General features: G+C 44.1%; 1 protein-coding gene across 1 annotated transcript in view; it reads left to right on the forward strand.

The window, feature by feature from the left end:
• The first annotated feature begins 971 nt into the window (after nucleotides 1-971).
• LOC309702163 (uncharacterized protein) overlaps nucleotides 972-21506 on the forward strand; it is an 854297-nt gene continuing 833762 nt past the window's right edge. Inside the window, exons 1-6 of the mRNA XM_082526612.1 lie at nucleotides 972-1580; nucleotides 7968-8101; nucleotides 12985-13079; nucleotides 14081-14201; nucleotides 14286-14384; nucleotides 14524-14622. Of these exons, the coding sequence (XP_082382738.1) occupies nucleotides 14113-14201; nucleotides 14286-14384; nucleotides 14524-14622 (287 nt within the window). The 5' untranslated portion in view covers nucleotides 972-1580; nucleotides 7968-8101; nucleotides 12985-13079; nucleotides 14081-14112. The remainder of the gene's footprint in view (nucleotides 1581-7967; nucleotides 8102-12984; nucleotides 13080-14080; nucleotides 14202-14285; nucleotides 14385-14523; nucleotides 14623-21506) is intronic.

The raw sequence follows: 21506 nt of genomic DNA on the forward strand, positions 1-21506 counted from the left end.
TTTACCTCGTAAAGTCTGGTTAGCGTTGCTGAAAGGTTTTAATTCAACCCAAACGATGATGCTGAAATAAAAGTCCGAGACAAAACTGTTTGGTTCCAGTGTGTCCAAACTCTGATCTTGTGTTTCCTATATTAGAGCTGGAAAGCTGCTGAACACGTTTCCATGTTAGTTCCTGCAGCAGCCACTGAAACAGCATTTCTACAGTCCAGCACTGATTCAGCTCATAACAAGGTTCAGGTTGGTTCCTGCTGTAGACTCTAATAAAAAATGTCTATCTATTACAAACCAGACAATTTTTCTTGGATTGACGTTTTGTAAATGTCCACAGCAGTAGGTGGAGGAGGAGGTGGGGCCCTCAGGCAGCAGACTCTCTTTGTAGAACCAGGAAACCAATCAGAAGGAACTCGGGTTAAAGAGAGCGAGGAGGATTCAAATGCAATGATATCCTGCTCAGCTACAGCTGACGGTCAGTGAGAAACAGCAGCTTATTAAAAGTTTTTAAATTACTGACAGACGGAGCAGCTGCTATGTAAAAGTGCAGGTTAGATATTTGGAGCCATCACTGAAATCCTCGATCAGCTCTGCTTTTGACCCCACATCTAAAAATGTCAAAGGACAGTTGGTTTGTAGACGTCAGGCTCTGAGGTTTACCAAGAGAGTCTAACAGGAAGCCCAACAGTGCACGTCAGAACTTCTCTGACACTGTTATACCAGAAATGTCCTTACCTGGTTGGCAAACCCACCAACCTGACACACCTGAAGTCTTTGGCACAAGTCGTGTTGACTATGTTCACTCAGGTGCTTGGTCTTCAGACCATGTTGTGATTGATGAACCTGACTTGACTCCTACCAAGACTGACTCAGATCTCACTGCACCACAGCCAGTAAGGTGGAGGCGCTCTGACAGAGAAAGACATCCACCTGAGAAGTTTCCTTATGAGGAAGTAGGAGACCTTGGCTATTAGCTCCTTTTCTCAAACCTCAGCTGTTGCATTCTCCACAACTGTTACTCCACCACGTCCACGTTGGTCAACGATGCATGAAGGGACTCGCCCGGTGGCGCCAGTGTCCGGCAGCCTGGCCTCTGTCAGTGCGCCCCAGGGCAGCTGTGGCTACAATGTAGCTGCCATCACCAGTGTGTGAATGTGTGTGTGAATGGGTGGATGACTGAATGTAGAGTAAAGCGCTATACAAATGCAGGCCATTTACCATTTAAGTCGTGTGGAAATGCGGAGAGTCTGTGAGCTGCATTCACAAACAGGTTGGATCACTCTGAATGACAACGATTAGAGGAGGGTCTTCCATCAGTACCAAGCTCTGCTGATTTTCATTAATAAAACTTAAACCTGCTCAGTGAAAAACAGAGTGAAATCAGACAAGACTGAGTCCACTTTTAACTTTGTTTCGTCAGATTTAACAGGAACTCATCTGAAGATCAGCCTCCTCCCTGTACGGGGAAAATTCCTATCAAGTCTCCACCTGTCCTGCTTCAGGTGAAGCCCCGCCTCCTTCCAGGAATCACCTGTGTGTCTGTGTTTAGTGTGCAGATGTGCAGCTTGTTGTTGGTGTGTGAAGAAGCTGTAAGTTTGCTCTGTTTCCTCCTTTAACAGTTTGTCTTTAGGAACTTTATGAGCAGATCAGGAAGTGAGACGTTTGTATTTACATAAAATAAAACCAATGAGATGATTTGATGATTGGCTGAATCCACTCTGGTTATCAGTCAGTAACTCTGCACTCAAACATTTGTCTTTGATAAACAGTTTAAAATGATCTGAATGAAACTTTGGATCCAACATCACTGGTGGAACAATGATCGTCCCTTTAACTGGAAACAGATGAAACCAGTTTGTTCTTCAGAAGCCGACATTCAGGTTTTACTGAGTGACGTCAAAACAACATGAAGCTGCTCCAGCTCAGTTCAGGGTCACTGCAAACAGAGATAATCAGAAGTAAATACAGACTCTCTCACACACCATCAATATTTAAGGATGTTTTCACTGCGGTTTAAATCCTACATATACTTGATGTTGATGCAGGAGTAAAGCCTCTCAGAATCAAACACATTTAAGCCTCTGTGACTCAGGACTGTGTGAAGTGCACAATCGAACACTTTTTAATCTGTTTCAAGTTAAACACAATGAAGTGTTCAAAGGAAAAAACATGTTACTATGTGAATCCTGCTTGATGGACCAGAGCAGAGCCTCCCTCTGTGCTCTGTTCATCACTCTGTCAGTCTGAGTTATTCATGAAGCACAAGCAGCTGATGATAAGCTGGTTAATGTTGGCACACACACACACTGTGACACTGTCAGACATGAGGAAGTGTGCAGGTAAACTCTGCTCAGAAATGACAATGAGGAGGTACACAGACTGATGGAGCTCATAGAGTGAGACGTTTATTTTACATGAAGTAAACCTGATGTATGATCTGATCTGTGGATCAAACTGATGTGTTTAATAACCTGTTGTTTAGGGCTGGGCGATATGGCCTCAAATCCATATCACGATATATTCTTCTGTATAACATATTTTCCACACTTAAAATCCTTTAATTTCCTCAAAAATCGAGAGTGTGCCTTATGTATGAATTCTGGTTGTGCTTACTGACCTCGAACCGATTTTGGCTGCAGAAATCTGTTAAAAATGTTTTAGTACAACTTTGGTAAGCAGCACTGCTTGATGGATCGTCAGAGCATTACGGCTGCCGTAGTGAGGAGCTTCACGGAGTAATCTGGGTCCAAAACTCCGACAGCTTCAGGTCCCAAAGTCAAACGAACACAAAGAGTTAAAAACGGTCTAAATTCTTTCATCTTTAATTAACCCTCCTGCCATCCTTTAAAAAACTCACACCCATTACCCTAGGGACCGTTTTCGGCCACGCCCAAAAAAATGCTATAAAAAGATTATATATTCATATTTTTTTCCACTTTAAATTAGCCAGTCTTTTAAAACTACTTCTCCCTGAAATATTCATGTAAAGTTTTAATTATATTTCGGGGGTTTTAACCCTTTTAATCGCAGTTTAATTACATGAGCGCACCGTTTTTTTAGCCCCAAAAAACAAAAAAACTAAATATTTTCCAAAAAAAACATTTGAAGTAATATTTCACTTTTATTATAATTAGGCCTTTAGATGGCCAAGCTGCTGCTGCACCCCGGGAGGAGTGCCTCTCCCGCGGGTCTGTCTCGAGCAGCCCCGGGGCATACTGGTTGGGTCTCCGTGTCTCCAGCACACACGTCCGATACTACGTGAAAACAAATATATAATTTTCTGTTGATTATTAATAACAATACAAGATCACTTTGAACCAGAAAAAAACTTTTATTCTGAACAATAAACATGAACATTTATGTTTTTGGTAACGGGAAAGATATAAGTAAGAAAGAGCAAGGGAGAGGGGGAGAGCATATGTGGAGGTGTGTGGAGGTGTGGTGTGTATGTGCAGGTGTGTGTATGTGGAGGTGTGTCAGTGTCCTCAGTTGACGCAGTGGCTGCAAAGGAACATAATGTGGTCCTTGCATGTGGACTTCCCGCATTTGCAGCAGGTGCCGACGACGCGTCTCCTTTTCCCCTCGCAGAAGTCGCACTGTCTCCTGCCCTTGGGACTAGGGATCGGGGCAGGGCTTGCAGCAGCACTCCGCCCACTCTGCACACTCGTCACGATGGCTGCAGCACCTGATGAGCGGGGAAGGCGTCCTCGCTTCAGTATCTGTGGGTTTACTAAAGCTTCACCCACTTCTTCGACATACAGCCTCCGTTTGTAATATTTCTGTTCGTTCCAGGATGGGTCGACAGTATCCACAGCACATAGGAGTTGTACAGTGACACGTCCAGCAGGTTGTGGAAGAGTGCCACTGGCCAGCGCTTTGTTATCCTCCTACAGGAATAGGTGCCAACAACCTAAAAAAAAAAAAAACCCCACACACACAAAAACAGAAAATTTCAAACCTATGTATATTTTACACAAGAATATATGAGCAAGGAATAAATCTGTGCTGCGTAATGACACCTACCTTGTCAAGGTTGTCAACACCACCTTTGCACCGATTATAATCTTGGATGATTACTGGCTTTCGCTTCCCTTCCCCGCTCACATCCGGAGAGCGGTGTTTTGTGCTCATCAAGAGCACATTTTTGCCACGTCGGGGGACATAGGAGACGAGACTGTGGGTTTGCGTGAAGGCGAACGCAGACGACAGGACCGCTCTCCCTCTTGTCTGGAGCAATCGAGGCGGAAGCTCCGGCTTGTTTTTCCTAATCGTTCCAACTAGGGCCACTTTCCTCTTCAGCAGCTCTTCTGCCAGGGCAAAGGACGTGAAAAAATTGTCACATGTGACCACGTTTCCCCGGAGCCCCTCTGTGAGCTCCAGGGCCACCCGCATCCCCTGGTTCACCTCCGCGCGATCGCCAACTTTGCCCGTGTATATCTGGAGTCTCCAGGCGTAGGAGGTTTCCACGTCGCATACAGCCCATATTTTTAGACCGTACCTTGCTGGCTTCGTTGGTATATATTGCTTAAACTTGCATCTTCCTCGGAACGGGACGAGCTGTTCATCAACACAAACGTCTCTGCCTGGGTTGAAGAGCAGCTCCAGGCGATTTGTCCACAAATCCCACACCTTGCGGAAGGCAGCCAGCTTGTCCTGACGGCGTCGGGGTCGGGTAAGCTTATCATCAAAACGAAGCGCCTCGCCGATATGATGGAAACGCTTCAGAGACATGGTGGCTCGAAAAATATCCCGTCCGCATTTATCATTCCAGAGGCTGAGAGACGATTCGTGTCTTGACCGGTAAACACCTGCCAAGATTAGCAGCCCAACATAAGCACGCAATTCATCACAGTCCATGTCATACCAGCCGGCGACTTCGCGTCTCCCGTGCAGATTAGTCATGGCCACCGTGTGCTGCACAATTTCATCCGTGAAGAGGAGTGCGAAGCTGGATGCCGGGTCCCTGATTCGGGCGACGGCGTAGTGCGTCGGTCCTGGGGTGACAATAGCTGCAGGAAAATAGCGGAGGGTCTCCGTATGAGTGGGGGACCAAACGATTTTGCCATTTTTTGCAGTCCATCCCGGAGCTGCTTCCTCCGTCTCCCCTTCGCTCTCAGATGTTTCTTCGTGGGAACTGGACTCAAGCTGCTCTAGTTCCACAGAGTTATCCGTTTCCTCTCCAGAATCCTCGGAGGAGGATGAGGAGCTATCCTGGAACTCGGAGTCCAGGACCATTTCCAACACTTCATCTGTGCTATAATATCTTGCCATCCTGAAAATGACTACTCCCGCTCTGCTACTCATTCTTATAACCTCTGCTGCATTGCACCTGCATAAACAATTTGAGCCTGCAGACAAAATAAAGTCTAATTTGGTTTAGGCCCCTGCTTTTATGTTTATTTTGTTTATGTTGCAGCGTGGCCTTCTAAGAGAGGAAAGATTTTTGAAGTTAGACACAGACACACTTATTTTTCTCTTTCTTTTTAAATTTTTTTTATCCATAAAGACCTTTATTTTACATTTTTTAAACATACACACCATTGTCTAAGACCGTTAGTGACACAGAATTATCATTTATTCAGCAGAAAGTCTATGGAATAAATACGAAATTTACTTCATTTCCTTCACTTGCCCAAAAGTGAAAAAAGGGCGCCACCTGGTGGACAAATAAAAAAATTACAATTCTAAGGCCCCTAGTCCAAAACGAAACTGAAACAGAAATCATGACGATCACTTTAACGGTAATTATTCTGCAGTGAAAAATAGTGTTTATAATGGAAGTCAATGGGCCGAAAACGGTCCCCAGGGTAATGGGTGTGGGGATTTTTGCTGCTCAGCCATTTTAGGCTGATTTAAGAAATTCACACTGAAATATTAAAATTGACAGAAAAAAACTATCCTTTGGCAAGTTTGGTTATATTCCACTGAACACAGTGGAAATGGCAGGCATTTAAAACATGAAAATGGCCGAAAACGGTCCCAAGAGGACAGGAGGGTTAAGAGGACCCGAGGGAAGCTTGGAAAGCTAAACAGAAGTTATTTGGAGAGGAGAGTGACTGCTGTTGGTTGAAAAGAGGTAAAAAAAACTTCAGTGGTTTGGAAACATGGGTTCAGTCAGACGTGGATCAAGTAGACTGTGTGTAAACTTTGCTACGGTGTCATAGCTGCACCACAGAGCAACACTGCAAAGTTCACTAAACATAGATGTTTACATTTTTCATTTATTTTTTAATATTGCAAACATTTGCACTGTTATCAGTATTTGCACACTATTTAATATTATTTTTTGACAACCTTTAAAGTCATTATTCAACACATTGTTATTGTTAAATAAATATTGTCAAATAATCGAGATCTCAATTTCAATGAAAATAACCGTGATTATCATTTTTGCCATAATCGAGCAGCCCTACATCCAGGCATCCATGAAAACAGAATTTATTCAATTTAACGGAGTTAGAAGTTAACAGGAAGTTAGCTCGCTAGCTTCCACCTAAACATTTCATAGCATATTCTGACTGAGAGATTTTGAAACTAATTCAAACGTACAGCTCTGCTATCACTTCCAACATAAATGAAGACTAAACAGCAGTGGCGTTTGCAGGGTTACTGAAGTTGGACTACCTGGTATATAATGTTGTGCTACATGACTGCTAGCGACACAGCTATGTTAGCATAACATTAGCACAGTGAAGCTGGAGGATGAATGCTAACTTTTTGGCTTTCGCCATATTTCAATAGTGCTTCATCTCTTTGTTATGACTGTCGCCCGCCATAATTGCAGATGATAATTGTTGTAGCTGCTGCGATGCTTTCGACCAAAACAGGCGCAGCTTGATGACATCATCAACATGCGGTATAGTCACAATCTCTATCGTTGGCCAAATTTATATCGTTTCTATCGTATATCGTTTCTATGGCCCACCCCTACTGTTGTTACTGTTGATCAGCTGAGATCAGCTGTGCTACAAACTGGAACTCTGCTGAACTGGATTTACTCGTTTCGTGAACTTTTAAGAACGAATGCTTCCTTGGCTGAAAGCAGTGAACATAATTTAAAAAACAGCTTTACTTGCACATAAATCTGTCAGTAAAGTCTGGATAATAAATTCTGGTGGTGTTATAGGTTCTCTTGGTCAGCTTGGTGTTGGTTTGGCTCCTGCATAAAACAGTTTGCTCTCATATTTGACACTGACAGGAACAAAGAGTAAAAAACACGACAACCAAACTGAAAAAGAGAGACGAGTTAAAGCAGAAGATATTTTGTGTGTCAGAACATGTGATCCTCACCAAGAGAGAAAAGCTCTGATTATTGTTGCTGAACTGTGATGGTGAACAGTCTCCTCTGTTGATCCCAGTGTGACTGAAGTCCGTGTGATGAGTGAGGACTGAGCCTGTGTTGGTCGATCGTCTCTAAACAGGATGTGAAGCATCAGTTCAGTCGTATTAAAGCCCTGAATAAACAGTCCTTCTGGATCCACTGTCTGTGTTTGGCTCCTCATCTTCAAAGACTCAACACAAGATGTTGGTCACATCAACATAAAACACAGGATTTGCTGCAGATGTTGAAGTGTGTTCTCCATATGAGAGAAGCTGCTGATCGTGTTTGTATGTTAGCACCTGTAGGATCGATGAACAGCTCTGACTCAGTTCACTAACCAGGCTCAGGTGAATAACTGGGATATTTCCCCAACAGAGACATCCTGCTGGGATAGTTTTCCTGCTCTACACTCTGGTGTTTCTGCTCAAAGAACAAGAAAATGAATTTCCATGAGCCTACAGATCGTGGACTTCTTTGAGAAACTTAAAGAAGACGCTTTTCTTTCCTTAGATTGAACTTAAACAAAGGATTTGAGGAGCAGAAAAGTTTTTAAAGAGAAATTAAACATATTAATAAATATTCTGTTTATTTTACGTTATTTAGGTGTTTAGGTTATTTTTCTGTCACACGTCTGCTCTCGAGTCGTTATCAACAGTGTATCAATGCATTCCTGTGGGTGGAGACAGAAACACACACCCAAAAAGAGCTCAGAGCAAGAATAAAAGAGGAGGAGACAGGATCAGAGTGGGACAGTGGAGCTTATTGTTGGTGTCTCTGTGTGAAGAAACTGTAAGTTTGCTTTGTTTCCTCCTTTAACAGTTTGTTTGTTTCTGTGATGTTTGGACCTGATGTTCTCCATCACACCGACACTCTCTCTCCCCTCTGTTCCATATGTGACAGAGGGGAGAGAGAGTCTCTCACTCAGAGAACCAAGGTTACAATGTAACCACACGTTCAGCTCTTGTGTTTGAATCCTCATGATTATAGATTATTGATTGGCTGGAATCAAACAGTTTGAAGAACATTTATTCGTGTGGTAGTTTCAGCTGCTGCTCACAAATCTGATAACAGGAACAAGTTAGTTCCACGAGGAAGACGTTCGTCTGGGCGCGTTGGCCTCGTCGGTCATGTGACCGTGTTACTGTTCGGGCTCAAACTGATACGAGTGGTTTAGCAGGTGTGACAGGACGATGCTGCACAGCCTCATTGTTCAGGTGTGAGTCAGACTCTGAGTCTTTATACAGTCCTGTTTAACAACATGTTGTTCCTGTTGATGTGTCACAGAGATCAGCTGTGCTAAACTCTGCTGCGTGCAGCTACTAGTTTCTCTAGTTTGGTGATGGAAACGTCGATGAGACTGTTTCCATCACCAAACATCACGAGAAACACCTCTGAGTCTGATTCTGACTCTGTGCATAAAACCACAATTATCCCTTCATGTCTGTTCATCTGATTCTGTAATGTGAGAAACTTTGATGTCTGAATTTTGTTCTATCATTAAAGGATGTTGGCTGCTGTGTTTGCACATGCTCAGTGTGACAGGATGTTGGCTGCTCTATTTGCACATGCTCAGTGTGACAGGATGTTGGCTGCTCTATTTGCACATGCTCAGTTTGACAGGATGTTGGCTGCTGTGTTTGCACATGCTCAGTGTGACAGGATGTTGGCTGCTCTATTTGCACATGCTCAGTGTGACAGGATGTTGGCTGCTCTATTTGCACATGCTCAGTGTGACAGGATGTTGGCTGCTCTGTTTGCACATGCTCAGTGTGACAGGATGTTGGCTGCTCTATTTGCACATGCTCAGTGTGACAGGATGTTGGCTGCTGTGTTTGCACATGCTCAGTGTGACAGGATGTTGGCTGCTCTATTTGCACATGCTCAGTGTGACAGGATGGTGGCTGCTGTGTTTGCACATGCTCAGTGTGACAGGATGGTGGCTGCTGTGTTTGCACATGCTCAGTGTGACAGGATGGTGGCTGCTGTGCTTGCACATGCTCAGTTTGACAGGATGTTGGCTGCTCTATTTGCACATGCTCAGTTTGACAGGATGTTGGCTGCTCTATTTGCACATGCTCAGTGTGACAGGATGTTGGCTGCTCTATTTGCACATGCTCAGTGTGACAGGATGTTGGCTGCTCTATTTGCACATGCTCAGTGTGACAGGATGGTGGCTGCTGTGTTTGCACATGCTCAGTGTGACAGGATGGTGGCTGCTGTGCTTGCACATGCTCAGTTTGACAGGATGTTGGCTGCTCTGTTTGCACATGCTCAGTGTGACAGGATGTTGGCTGCTGTGTTTGCACATGCTCAGTGTGACAGGTTGTTGGCTGCTGTGTTTGCACATGCTCAGTGTGACAGGATGTTGGCTGCTGTGCTTGCACATGCTCAGTTTGACAGGATGTTGGCTGCTCTATTTGCACATGCTCAGTGTGACAGGATGTTGGCTGCTGTGCTTGCACATGCTCAGTTTGACAGGATGTTGGCTGCTCTATTTGCACATGCTCAGTTTGACAGGATGTTGGCTGCTCTATTTGCACATGCTCAGTGTGACAGGATGTTGGCTGCTCTATTTGCACATGCTCAGTGTGACAGGATGTTGGCTGCTCTATTTGCACATGCTCAGTGTGACAGGATGGTGGCTGCTGTGTTTGCACATGCTCAGTGTGACAGGATGGTGGCTGCTGTGCTTGCACATGCTCAGTGTGATAGGTTGTTGGCTGCTGTGTTTGCACATGCTCAGTGTGACAGGATGGTGGCTGCTGTGTTTGCACATGCTCAGTGTGACAGGATGGTGGCTGCTGTGCTTGCACATGCTCAGTTTGACAGGATGTTGGCTGCTGTGTTTGCACATGCTCAGTGTGACAGGTTGTTGGCTGCTGTGTTTGCACATGCTCAGTGTGACAGGTTGTTGGCTGCTGTGCTTGCACATGCTCAGTGTGACAGGATGTTGGCTGCTGTGCTTGCACATGCTCAGTTTGACAGGATGTTGGCTGCTCTATTTGCACATGCTCAGTGTGACAGGATGTTGGCTGCTCTATTTGCACATGCTCAGTGTGACAGGATGTTGGCTGCTCTATTTGCACATGCTCAGTGTGACAGGATGGTGGCTGCTGTGTTTGCACATGCTCAGTGTGACAGGATGGTGGCTGCTGTGCTTGCACATGCTCAGTGTGACAGGTTGTTGGCTGCTGTGTTTGCACATGCTCAGTGTGACAGGATGGTGGCTGCTGTGTTTGCACATGCTCAGTGTGACAGGATGGTGGCTGCTGTGCTTGCACATGCTCAGTGTGACAGGTTGTTGGCTGCTGTGTTTGCACATGCTCAGTGTGACAGGATGGTGGCTGCTGTGTTTGCACATGCTCAGTGTGACAGGATGGTGGCTGCTGTGCTTGCACATGCTCAGTTTGACAGGATGTTGGCTGCTGTGTTTGCACATGCTCAGTGTGACAGGTTGTTGGCTGCTGTGTTTGCACATGCTCAGTGTGACAGGTTGTTGGCTGCTGTGCTTGCACATGCTCAGTGTGACAGGATGTTGGCTGCTGTGTTTGCACATGCTCAGTGTGACAGGATGTTGGCTGCTGTGTTTGCACATGCTCAGTGTGACAGGATGTTGGCTGCTCTATTTGCACATGCTCAGTGTGACAGGATGTTGGCTGCTCTATTTGCACATGCTCAGTGTGACAGGATGGTGGCTGCTGTGTTTGCACATGCTCAGTGTGACAGGATGTTGGCTGCTGTGTTTGCACATGCTCAGTGTGACAGGATGTTGGCTGCTCTATTTGCACATGCTCAGTGTGACAGGATGGTGGCTGCTGTGTTTGCACATGCTCAGTTTGACAGGATGTTGGCTGCTCTATTTGCACATGCTCAGTGTGACAGGATGGTGGCTGCTGTGTTTGCACATGCTCAGTTTGACAGGATGTTGGCTGCTGTGAAAGCTGAATGCTCTGTGGTTAGAAGTGATGTCACACATTAGGATAACTGTGCTCGCTCTCTGTCAGAGTAACAGAGACCGAGCAATTTGACCACATGACCCTCAGTACACAGCATGATGTGCGCTGTAAACAGGAAGTAGAGGAGCAGGACTGAGGTAAACCTCTGAGGGATCAAACTGAGACTGAGCTCCAGATGTTTCCACATGTTTCTGCTCTGCGTGTGTTTGATGATTATTTCAGGTATAGATGATGGAATATGGCCAGTCTGATGTGAGCCTGCTTCTCTGACAGCGCCTCTCTGTGCTGCCCCCTGCTGGCTCTGATCATTACTGACTGAGTCCTTGCTGCCACTTTATTAGGTACAGCTTGCTAACACAGGCTCAGACCTGCTTTGCCTTCAGAGCTGAGCCTTAAATCTTCATGGCTCAGATTCAGCAAAGTGCTGGAAACATCCCTCAGAGTCATGTGATCAGTGACGTCTGCTTTCAGCACTGACAGATAGAAAAGTGCATCCACATAAACAGGATATATAATAATAATAATCAAATGCTGATTTTTTTTCAGCCCTTTGTCTGAATGCTAATCCAGCTGTGTGTGTTTGTAATGACAGTAAATAAATGTCAGACTTACAGCTCCTGCTTTACTGCATTAAAGTGATCAGATGAGTTCAGCACTTTGACATGGATGGTAGTGAAAGCAGGAAATGACAAATGTAGCACAGCAGCAGCGTTTAACAGAAACTCTGGGATGAACATCATTCATAGAACAGCTTCCAGCTTCTTTTGCTCGGCTACAGTTTGGATGGATTTGCATTTAAAGATGCAACAAGACTAAAATGGTTAGGGTCAGGAGGTCAAAGGTCAGAGCTCCTGTGGGTCTGAGGGCGGCCTCACGCTGGAGAAGGATGAAGGAGTCTGACCTGAGCCAGTGTTTGACATGAACACATCAGCACTGCTGTCAGTGAGCCTAACGACAGCCGTTAGCATCATTTCAGTGTTTCAGTCATAAAAACACTTCCTGTCTCTGTGGTGGTTACAGTGACATCATGCAGTTTGTGCTTTGACCTCCAGAGGGCGACAAATCAGCACAGACAGAGAGCTCCATTCAAACTTTGCTGCCATCAGGAATAATTCTTCAAATATAATCATCAGTGTTTGAGCAGTTATGATATCAGGGACAATCTAGACATGTGTGTCAATACTGAACATGTCACATGACACACCTCAAACATCATGTGATCCACTCTCAGTCTGCACTTTCATTCATGACTTCAACAGGTTGAAATGAGCTTTGAAGAAACATTCAGTGAAATAAATCTTTCATGGATTCATGTGAGCAGCAGATGAACTTTGTACCAACAACATCTTCAATAACAGAGTCTGAATGAAGCTCAGGTGTTGATGCTGCTCACTGATTGGACGCTTGCTTTCAGCTCTGCTCTCAGTCTTTACTGCACAGGTGAAGGTAGAAAGTGTGACTGGATCTATAGACTGGAAACAGAGAAACATGCTGAACATTTGAAGCTTTGCAGCAGAAATGTTCATGTTACAAATACAGCAGAGCTGATCTGGGATCAGTGTGTTCACACCTGCAGCTACAACAAGGTTTCATGTCTCCACACGTCAGCATGTGAACTTTACTCTGACTCAGTCTGAGCAGTCAGACGGCATATTTTTAAAGTTAACACATCAGCACACACAGAGCTGAGCCCCTCCCACCTGTGCTGAGTTTCAGGTGGAGCCCCGCCTCCTTCCAGGAAGCAGCTCACCTGTGTGTCCGTGTTTAGTGTCCAGGTGTGGAGTGGAGCTTGTTGTTGGTGTGAAGAAACTGTAAGTTTGCTTTGTTTCCTCCTTTAACAGTTTGTCTTTAGGAACTTTACTGTTTGTTCAGCTCGTGTTTGATTTCTTCACACAACAAACTGTGTGTGTTTGTATTTCCGGTCTCTCCATTAAAGTCAGTGTGTAATGTTTCCTGGCTAACATCAGCTGTGTGCAGCTTAGTTCAGCACAAATCTGCCGCTCCATAGTTCACGGTAACGGACTCACAGCTGGACCAACGAGGCCGAGTGTGTCCGCCACTCTGAGCTACGTTCGTGTTTGTGTACTTGTAGTTTGTACTTTGAGTTCACTCAGAGCCCACAGAGGACGCAGCGTACGTGATGACGTCACAGCCCTTTACCTCCTTTACTGTCACTGTGATTAATATTTACACACGAGACACCTGCAGAGCTCTGACGCTAAGCTAGCACACAGCAAGCTAACGCTAAGCTAACACTAAGCTAACACTAAGCTAACACTAAGCTAAAGCTAAGCTAACACTAAGCTAACGCTAAGAGTTCTTACAGACACGAGTTAAAAAGCTGCTTTTAGTTTGTGATCAGAGTCCAGGACTGAGAGCAGCAGCAGAGCTGATGGATGATGAATTACTGGATGGAAGAAGCTTCTCATTAGCAGTGAATCAGTGTGTGTGCAGTTCTCTGCAAACTCAGCAGGAAGAATTAGTGTGAAGCTTTAACTCTGCTGATCCTCTTTGAATCCTGGATCAGCTGAAAGGTTTAAAATGTTGTTCACACGTGTTGGACTGACTGAAGCTTCCAGTCACAGTGAATCAGTGTGTGTCAGTGAATGCATCGTGTGTGCTTCAGGCTCCATCTAGTGGACTGATAGCAGAGCAGCTGATGGCAGCTTCCTCTGCCTCACACTGCTGTCTGACTGCATCCAGCTGACACTGAGATGAAGCAGGAAAGAAGCAGCTGATATTTGGACAGCACACATGATGAAAGGAGGATTTCAGCTGATGTGCACATGAATGATTTGTGTTTCCTCTGCAGGTAGAAAGTGTGTGTGAGCTGAATTGAGCAGCATGGATCAGTGTGAGGACAGAGAGGAGGGAGTCCCTCCCTCTAAAAGCACTCTGTGTGGGGAACATGAGAGCCAGACCAAAGCTCAGAGGTGAGATGACCATCTCTAACTGTCCATGACTCTTCTCCATGTCACAGCTCAGCACTCACATCACTGCTCCATCATTATTCACAGGAACCAGCCTGGACCTCCACCCAGCTCTGTGTCCTCTAAGAGCAAACGGGTGAAGCATTTCTTTCGTAATTTAGGGCAAAAAAAGTCATCTGACGAAAAGTAAGTTCATGTCAGTATTAAAATGTTTGAAATTTTAATCAGCTTTTACTATTTAACAATTTATACTTTATTTATACTTTTTATGTAATGTATTGGACACATTGGATGTGACACATGTTTCATGTTCACTTACTTTTAGCGTCAATCAGAAACCACCCAGCTCTGTGTCCTTACAGAGTGACCGGTCTGAAGAGCGCTACATTAATTTTAAAGTCCAGCCTGTGTCTGCTGCAGAGAGGTGAGCTGTTAGTAACATGAACTCTTTGATTAAACTGCTCGATGTTGTTGGATATAAACTACAAACACGTCGTTCCCTCAGTCCCATTTAAACTGTCTTTTAAAACAAGCCTTTGGTTTCTAAACAACTGAAAACCCACTTCAGCAAACAGGAAGTGATCAGAGCGTCCGTCCACTTCCTGTCAGGCCCTGCAAACATTTCATATTGAAGAAAAGTAGCTGACATCTCACATTTTTACTCCACCACATTCAACCATTTTGACATTTTACAGCATGAAACTCTTGTCACATGACTCCTGTTATGTTATAGAGTCATGTGACCACCAGGGAGGGATTTGTATGGATGAAACACATTCAAATCAATCTGATTCATCAATGGAAACATTTTTGGTGTAAATGCAGCAACACTGAAAACGCTGAAGATAAAAACACAACAGATGAAATATGAACAAATCGAGGCTTTGAATACACGTGTGTGTGTTTGAGACACAGAGATAAATGGATTGTGTGTCTGTCCTATTGCTGCATGAGGGTTTTATTGTAGATTTTGTGCGTGTACACTTTTGACCACGAAGGTGTTGAAAGGGCGTAAAACAGTTGGAGGCACAAGAGTGAACACTAGTGCTGTCAGTAGATTAAAACATGACTAATTAATGACACAATCTTCTGTCATTAATCCTGATTAATCACAATTACTTGATCAATAGCTGCAGTTACATTTTTCCAACTTTATATTTAAGCCTGTAACAGACGTTTACACCATATAATGAAGTCAATGCAGAATAAACACAAAGAATGTTAAACGCTTCAATTCAAAGAGACTTTGAATAGTTTTCAGTCTTTAACTCAGCTTCTCTCCTGTAAATACAACTTTGTAACAAACATATATACTAAAAGCTAAGTGTGCACTAATATATAATCATATATAATCTATATTACTGCTGTTAATGAAAATGTTTAATCAGACTCATCACAGGGTTACTGTGGATTCATTTGGATTAATCACCATTAAACATCATTTTTAATGTAAACGAATCAAATTTCATTTCATGAGCAAACAGACTCGAGAGAAAAGGGCAAATTTACACACTTAACATGTTTATTGAACATGTAAACATTGATTAACCTCCTGAATGAGCCGACCCCCCCAGGGACAGTCCTGCATGCTAATGATGGGCTCTGCTCTGTACCTGCAGGATTCTGTCAGCCACAAACTCCTCAGCTGATCCTGAATCTGAGCCCATCTGTCAAACAATCATTTTCTTCACAGGTCTGTGGAGGTGGCACTGATCCTGCAGCAGTCTAACACTCTCTGTCACTCTTCTTCAAGTCTTTGACACGAGGAACCAAAACTATGTCATTAACAACACTAACAGGTCTGCAGTTTGTCCACTTGGCAGTTGTGTCATCAGTGCTTTGCATTGTTGTGATATTTTAAGCTGGAAGTGCTTCGGTGACAAGAAAATTCCTTCTGTCACGATGTGCAGAATCCTTCATGTTGGTCGGCTGGTCCGTCTTGTTATTTTTTTAATACTCAAACTTTCCATTGGGAGGTCAGTGTGTGTTTGTCATCTTCCATATTGAGCTGATTGGTTCAGCTGCCGTCACTAACAGATGTGCTGCACATCTGCACGTGTGCAAAGGTAACTCTACTCGGACAAACTGCTCGAAGTGCGTTGATAGAAACATTTCAGGGATTTTGAGTCGTTCTGCTCTCCAGATGTGTCGTGTTAAAGGTTTTTATCATGTTAATCATGATAACAGATGAACCCCTAACCCTACATGTTAATTTTGACAGCACTGGTAACTCCTTTTTAATGTTCTTCTGTCAGATCATTGATTAGACTCGACTCCAAATACGAGACTCAGAAAACTCAAATGAAAACTCAAATCAAAGCAATGAGAAAAGGACTTCTTGTGTTAGAATGAAAACATGTGGAAGTGGTCAGGTTTCAAACACTCGATGAATCTACTGCACAGTTACATTCAGGGACCTTTGGCCTCCTGAGACCATTAGTTGATGGTTCATCACAGTTTTCTCAAAGTTTCCTCTGAGCTTCTGCAGCATCATCACTTCCATCACTGATGAAAGAAAGTTCATAGAAAACAGAAAATATATCTTCAGAATCTGAGAGTCTAAAACTTGACAGACTTGATTCAGATGAAGTTATTTGAGCAGAAACTCCTGGATCTTTATCCTGTGTTGATCTAATCCTTCATGGTTCTTCCACAGAGTGGACCAGCAGAGCTCAGAGGTTCCCAGTGGTCAGTCTGCCCAGCAGCATCAAACACAGCTGGACTCCATATTTATGGTCTGTACATGTACAACAACTACTTTATTATTAATAATAATGCATTTATTTATAGGTCCCTTTCAGAACACCAAGTGGACTAAACGACCAAAAGAAAACAAACTTTGAAATCAGACGGTGCAAATGTGATCACAGGGAAACGTTTTAAACATCGAGGCTTTAAACAGAAACCAAAGTGAAACAGTTTGTAGTCGAGATCAGTGGGAATGAAGCTGAATAACTGTTTCTTCAATATCTTTGAGCTCTTAAAAAAAGAAAAACCAGCTGAAAGTCTGGCTGCTCTTATGAAAAGTACAGAGAAATTATGGGTCGCTCAACACTTGTGCACAATATAAGAGTTTAAATAAATCTAAAGAATAACTCAAAGTCCTACAATCATACTGAGAAAATCATCTACAGCTAACTATCCAAGTGGATTTGTTTAAGACAGCTCCATCTGCTGGTGGCCCTCTGCAGGTGCATGAAAGGGGCGTGTTTATAGTGAAAGTAGTAGAGAAAGTAAACCCCACGGGAAGGAGGAGGACTCTCAGCAGCTTCCAGCTCATATTCAGACATTTGACTTCTCACTGAAAGCAGCAAGTTTGAGTGTCTGTACCTTAGTTAGAAGAGATAACATGTCAGTAGTAATTAGAGTTGATTGAGCAATGCTGTCCTTGTAATGTAGTTTATGATTTTTATGGACAAGTCCAGTTTTTCTGTAGAGCCTCTCAAGTTGGTGACAGCAGCAGTGGAAGTTCACGTGTAAACCAGAGCAGCAAATCAGGTCCAAATGTGTTGTTCACAGTGAGTGGGATCATCATTGGCTGCTATGTTAACCTCCTGCAGCAGGATGTCTTTGGTCAGAGAATGGATAGCTCACTAAGTCATTGTTGAGTTTAGGGAGACAGTAGACAGTTGGAGGAGGTTCAGCCAGTTGACACACAGTAGATAAAATAACTGAAGGCAGGAGCAGACACCTGTATGACTTTCCACCTCTCACATAGATTATTGTCCCTGGGCAGCGCCACAGGGCTGGTAGATGTAAAGCTGGAGGAGAGGATTGATTCATCTGAGAAAAGTCACAGAGTTGTGTCTTGATGCTCAATCATCCAGGTACGTAAATCCCAAAAAGCTTGATTCTGTTCATCTGGATGTTTTCAGTGGGAGAAACGTTTCATCATCATCAGGTGACTTCTTCAGTCTCAGCTGACTGCAGGTTTCAATCTCATAAACAGGACATTTGTATGACTGAAACCAGCCCACTGAAGGAACAATGGGCTGGGAGGTCAGTTCATTGATCATTGGTACGCATATTGTCAGGACCATTGATCAATGGTTGTTGATCAATGGTCATGAGTCCAGTTCACAGAGAGCTGGGGAATGGCTGCAATCACAGCATGTAAGATGGTGACAGTTGTACCCTTAGGCCCCTCCTCCATTCAGAGATGGTCTTTCCTTTTCACATAAATGGCCTCCTTGACTCCGCCCTCAAACCAGCGTTCACATTTACTCGGGACCTTCTTGATGTGAAGTTCTTCTGCTTCGCTGGCTGCTGTGTCTGTGGGGATGGTGTTTGTTCTGTGTTGTTGTGTCCTGATGACGCCCAGTTTGTGCCCCAGTGGATGATGAGAGTCAAACCTTAAATACTGATCTGTATGTGTAAACAGAGTGAACCTTTAAGACCAGTTGTCTGTACGATCAACTCAGTCACCTGAAACATCTCCAAGTTTCTGGCTTTGATCATCAACCTGTTGGTAGTTCAGCTCTGAACACCAGTGAAATGTTTCTCCCACTGAAATCGCTGCATTCATATGAACAGCATCAACGCTTTGGGATCATGGAGTTGTGGACAAAGTCTCAGTTAATCAGATAAAGTCAAACCTATAATTGGTGAAGAGTTCGTGGATGATATGCCCCTTGATCGTAAAGAAGTGGATGTTGTGTGGACTAAAGTTCAGAGTGGTGGGTCATTCATAAATATTCTGTTCCAGCTGCTGGAGGACAACATCATCACTTTTGTGAAGAACGAGCTGAAGAAGATCCAGAAGGCTCTGAATCCAAATAAGCCCCAGTGCTTGGAGTTTCAGAGGGAGGATGATGAGCAGAGGAGAAACAGCAGAGAGGCATTTGTGAAGATCACAGTGGACTTCCTGAGGAGAATGAAGCAGGAGGAGCTGGCTGACCGTCTGCAGAGACGTAAGAGGATTTATCTAAAGATTTAAGCTGCTGGATAAATGAGACACTTGTGACACCAGTGTGTTCAGTCATTTCTCAGTGGGTCAGAAATTGTCATCAGCATTTTGTAAAATATGATTGTTAAAGTTGTATTTTTATTATTATTATTCAGAACTTCCAGCTGCTGTTTGTCATCGTAACCTTAAATCCACCCTGAAGAAGAAGTTCCAGCGTGTGTTTGAGGGCATCGCTAAAGCAGGAAACCCAACCCTCCTGAATCAGATCTACACAGAGCTCTACATCACAGAGGGAGGGACTGCAGAGGTCAATGATGAACATGAGGTCAGACAGATTGAAACAGCATCCAGGAAACCAGACAGACCAGAAACAACCATCAGACAAGAAGACATCTTTAAAGCCTCACCTGGAAGAGATGAACCAATCAGAACAGTGCTGACAAAGGGAGTGGCTGGCATTGGGAAAACGGTCTTAACACAGAAATACAGCCTGGACTGGGCTGAAGACAAAGCCAACCAGGACATCCAGTTCATATTTCCATTCACTTTCAGAGAGCTGAATGTGCTGAAAGAGGAAAAGTTCAGCTTGGTGGGACTTGTTCATCACTTCTTTACTGAAACCAAAGAAGCAGGAATCTGCAGCTTTGAAGACTTCCAGGTTGTGTTCATCTTTGATGGTCTGGATGAGTGTCGACTTCCTCTGGACTTCCACAAAACTACAATCCTAACTGACCCTAGAAAGTCCACCTCAGTGGATGTGCTGCTGATAAACCTCATCAGGGGGAAACTGCTTCCCTCTGCTCGCCTCTGGATAACCACACGACCTGCAGCAGCCAATCAGATCCCTCCTGACTGTGTTGGCATGGTGACAGAGGTCAGAGGGTTCACTGACCCACAGAAGGAGGAGTACTTCAGGAAGAGATTCAGAGATAAGAAGCAGGCCAGCAGCATCATCTCCCACATCAAGACATCACGAAGCCTCCACATCATGTGTCACATCCCAGTCTTCTGCTGGATCACTGCTACAGTTCTGGAGGATGTGCTGGAAACCAGAGAGGGAGGACAGCTGCCCAAGACCCTGACTGAGATGTACATCCACTTCCTGGTGGTTCAGGCCAAAGTGAAGAAGGTCAAGTATGATGGAGGAGCTGAGACAGATCCACACTGGAGTCCAGAGAGCAGGAAGATGATGGAGTCTCTGGGAAAACTGGCTTTTGATCAGCTGCAGAAAGGAAACCTGATCTTCTATGAATCAGACCTGACAGAGTGTGGCATTGATATCAGAGCAGCCTCAGTGTACTCAGGAGTGTTCACACAGATCTTTAAAGAGGAGAGAGGACTGTACCAGGACAAGGTGTTCTGCTTCATCCATCTGAGTGTTCAGGAGTTTCTGGCTGCTCTTCATGTCCATCTGACCTTCAGCAACTCTGGAAAAAATCTTCTTGAACAGAAACAAATAACCTCCAAGAGTTTTAGCTTTTTAAACCAAAAAGAATCTTTTCACCAGAGTGCTGTGAACAAGGCCTTACAGAGTCCAAATGGACACCTGGACTTGTTCCTCCGCTTCCTCCTGGGTCTTTCACTGCAGACCAATCAGACTCTCCTACGAGGTCTGATGACACAAACAGGAAGTAGCTCACAGACCAATCAGGAAACAGTCCAGTACATCAAGAAGAAGCTCAGTGAGAATCTGTCTGCAGAGAAAAGCATCAATCTGATCCACTGTCTGAATGAACTGAATGATCGTTCTCTAGTGGAGGAGATCCAACAATACAGGACTTCAGGAAGTCTCTCCACAGGTAAACTGTCTCCTGCTCAGTGCTCAGCTCTGACCTTCATGTTACTGTCATCAGAAGAAGATCTGGATGAGTTTGACTTTAAGAAATATTCTGCTTCAGAGGAGGCTCTTCTGAGAATGCTGCCAGTGGTCAAAGCCTCCAACAAAGCTCTGTGAGTAAACATGAACTCATTGCTTAAAATCTTATAATCGATAAAAATCTTAAAACCATGGGAAATAAATCAGAAATGCTGAGTTCAAAGAACAGTTAAAAAACATAAAAATAGTGAATTAAATGATTATCATTCACTCAGTAAATATTTTTTCAGTCCAGCAGGCCGTGTCAGTATTTCTGACACATTTTTGTCTATATCTCTTATCAAAGTACAATCCAGGCCCAGCCAATAAGAACATGAGCTCTGATCCTTCAGCCCCTCTGACAGGTTTATTATCGTCAGCTTGTTCACGTCTCCAAATCCAGCAGTTTGTTTTTTATCTCATTTTCAGTGCACACTCTCCCTTTTTTATTATAAATCTCTGCTGTGACTGTCCTGTTTTCATCCAGGATGGAGGGAAAACTTGGGCTTCCATCCATCCATCCATCTTCATCCGCTTTATCTGAGGC

Source organism: Aulonocara stuartgranti (assembly GCF_965226115.1).
Source record: "Aulonocara stuartgranti genome assembly, chromosome: 3".
Taxonomy (NCBI): domain Eukaryota; kingdom Metazoa; phylum Chordata; class Actinopteri; order Cichliformes; family Cichlidae; genus Aulonocara; species Aulonocara stuartgranti.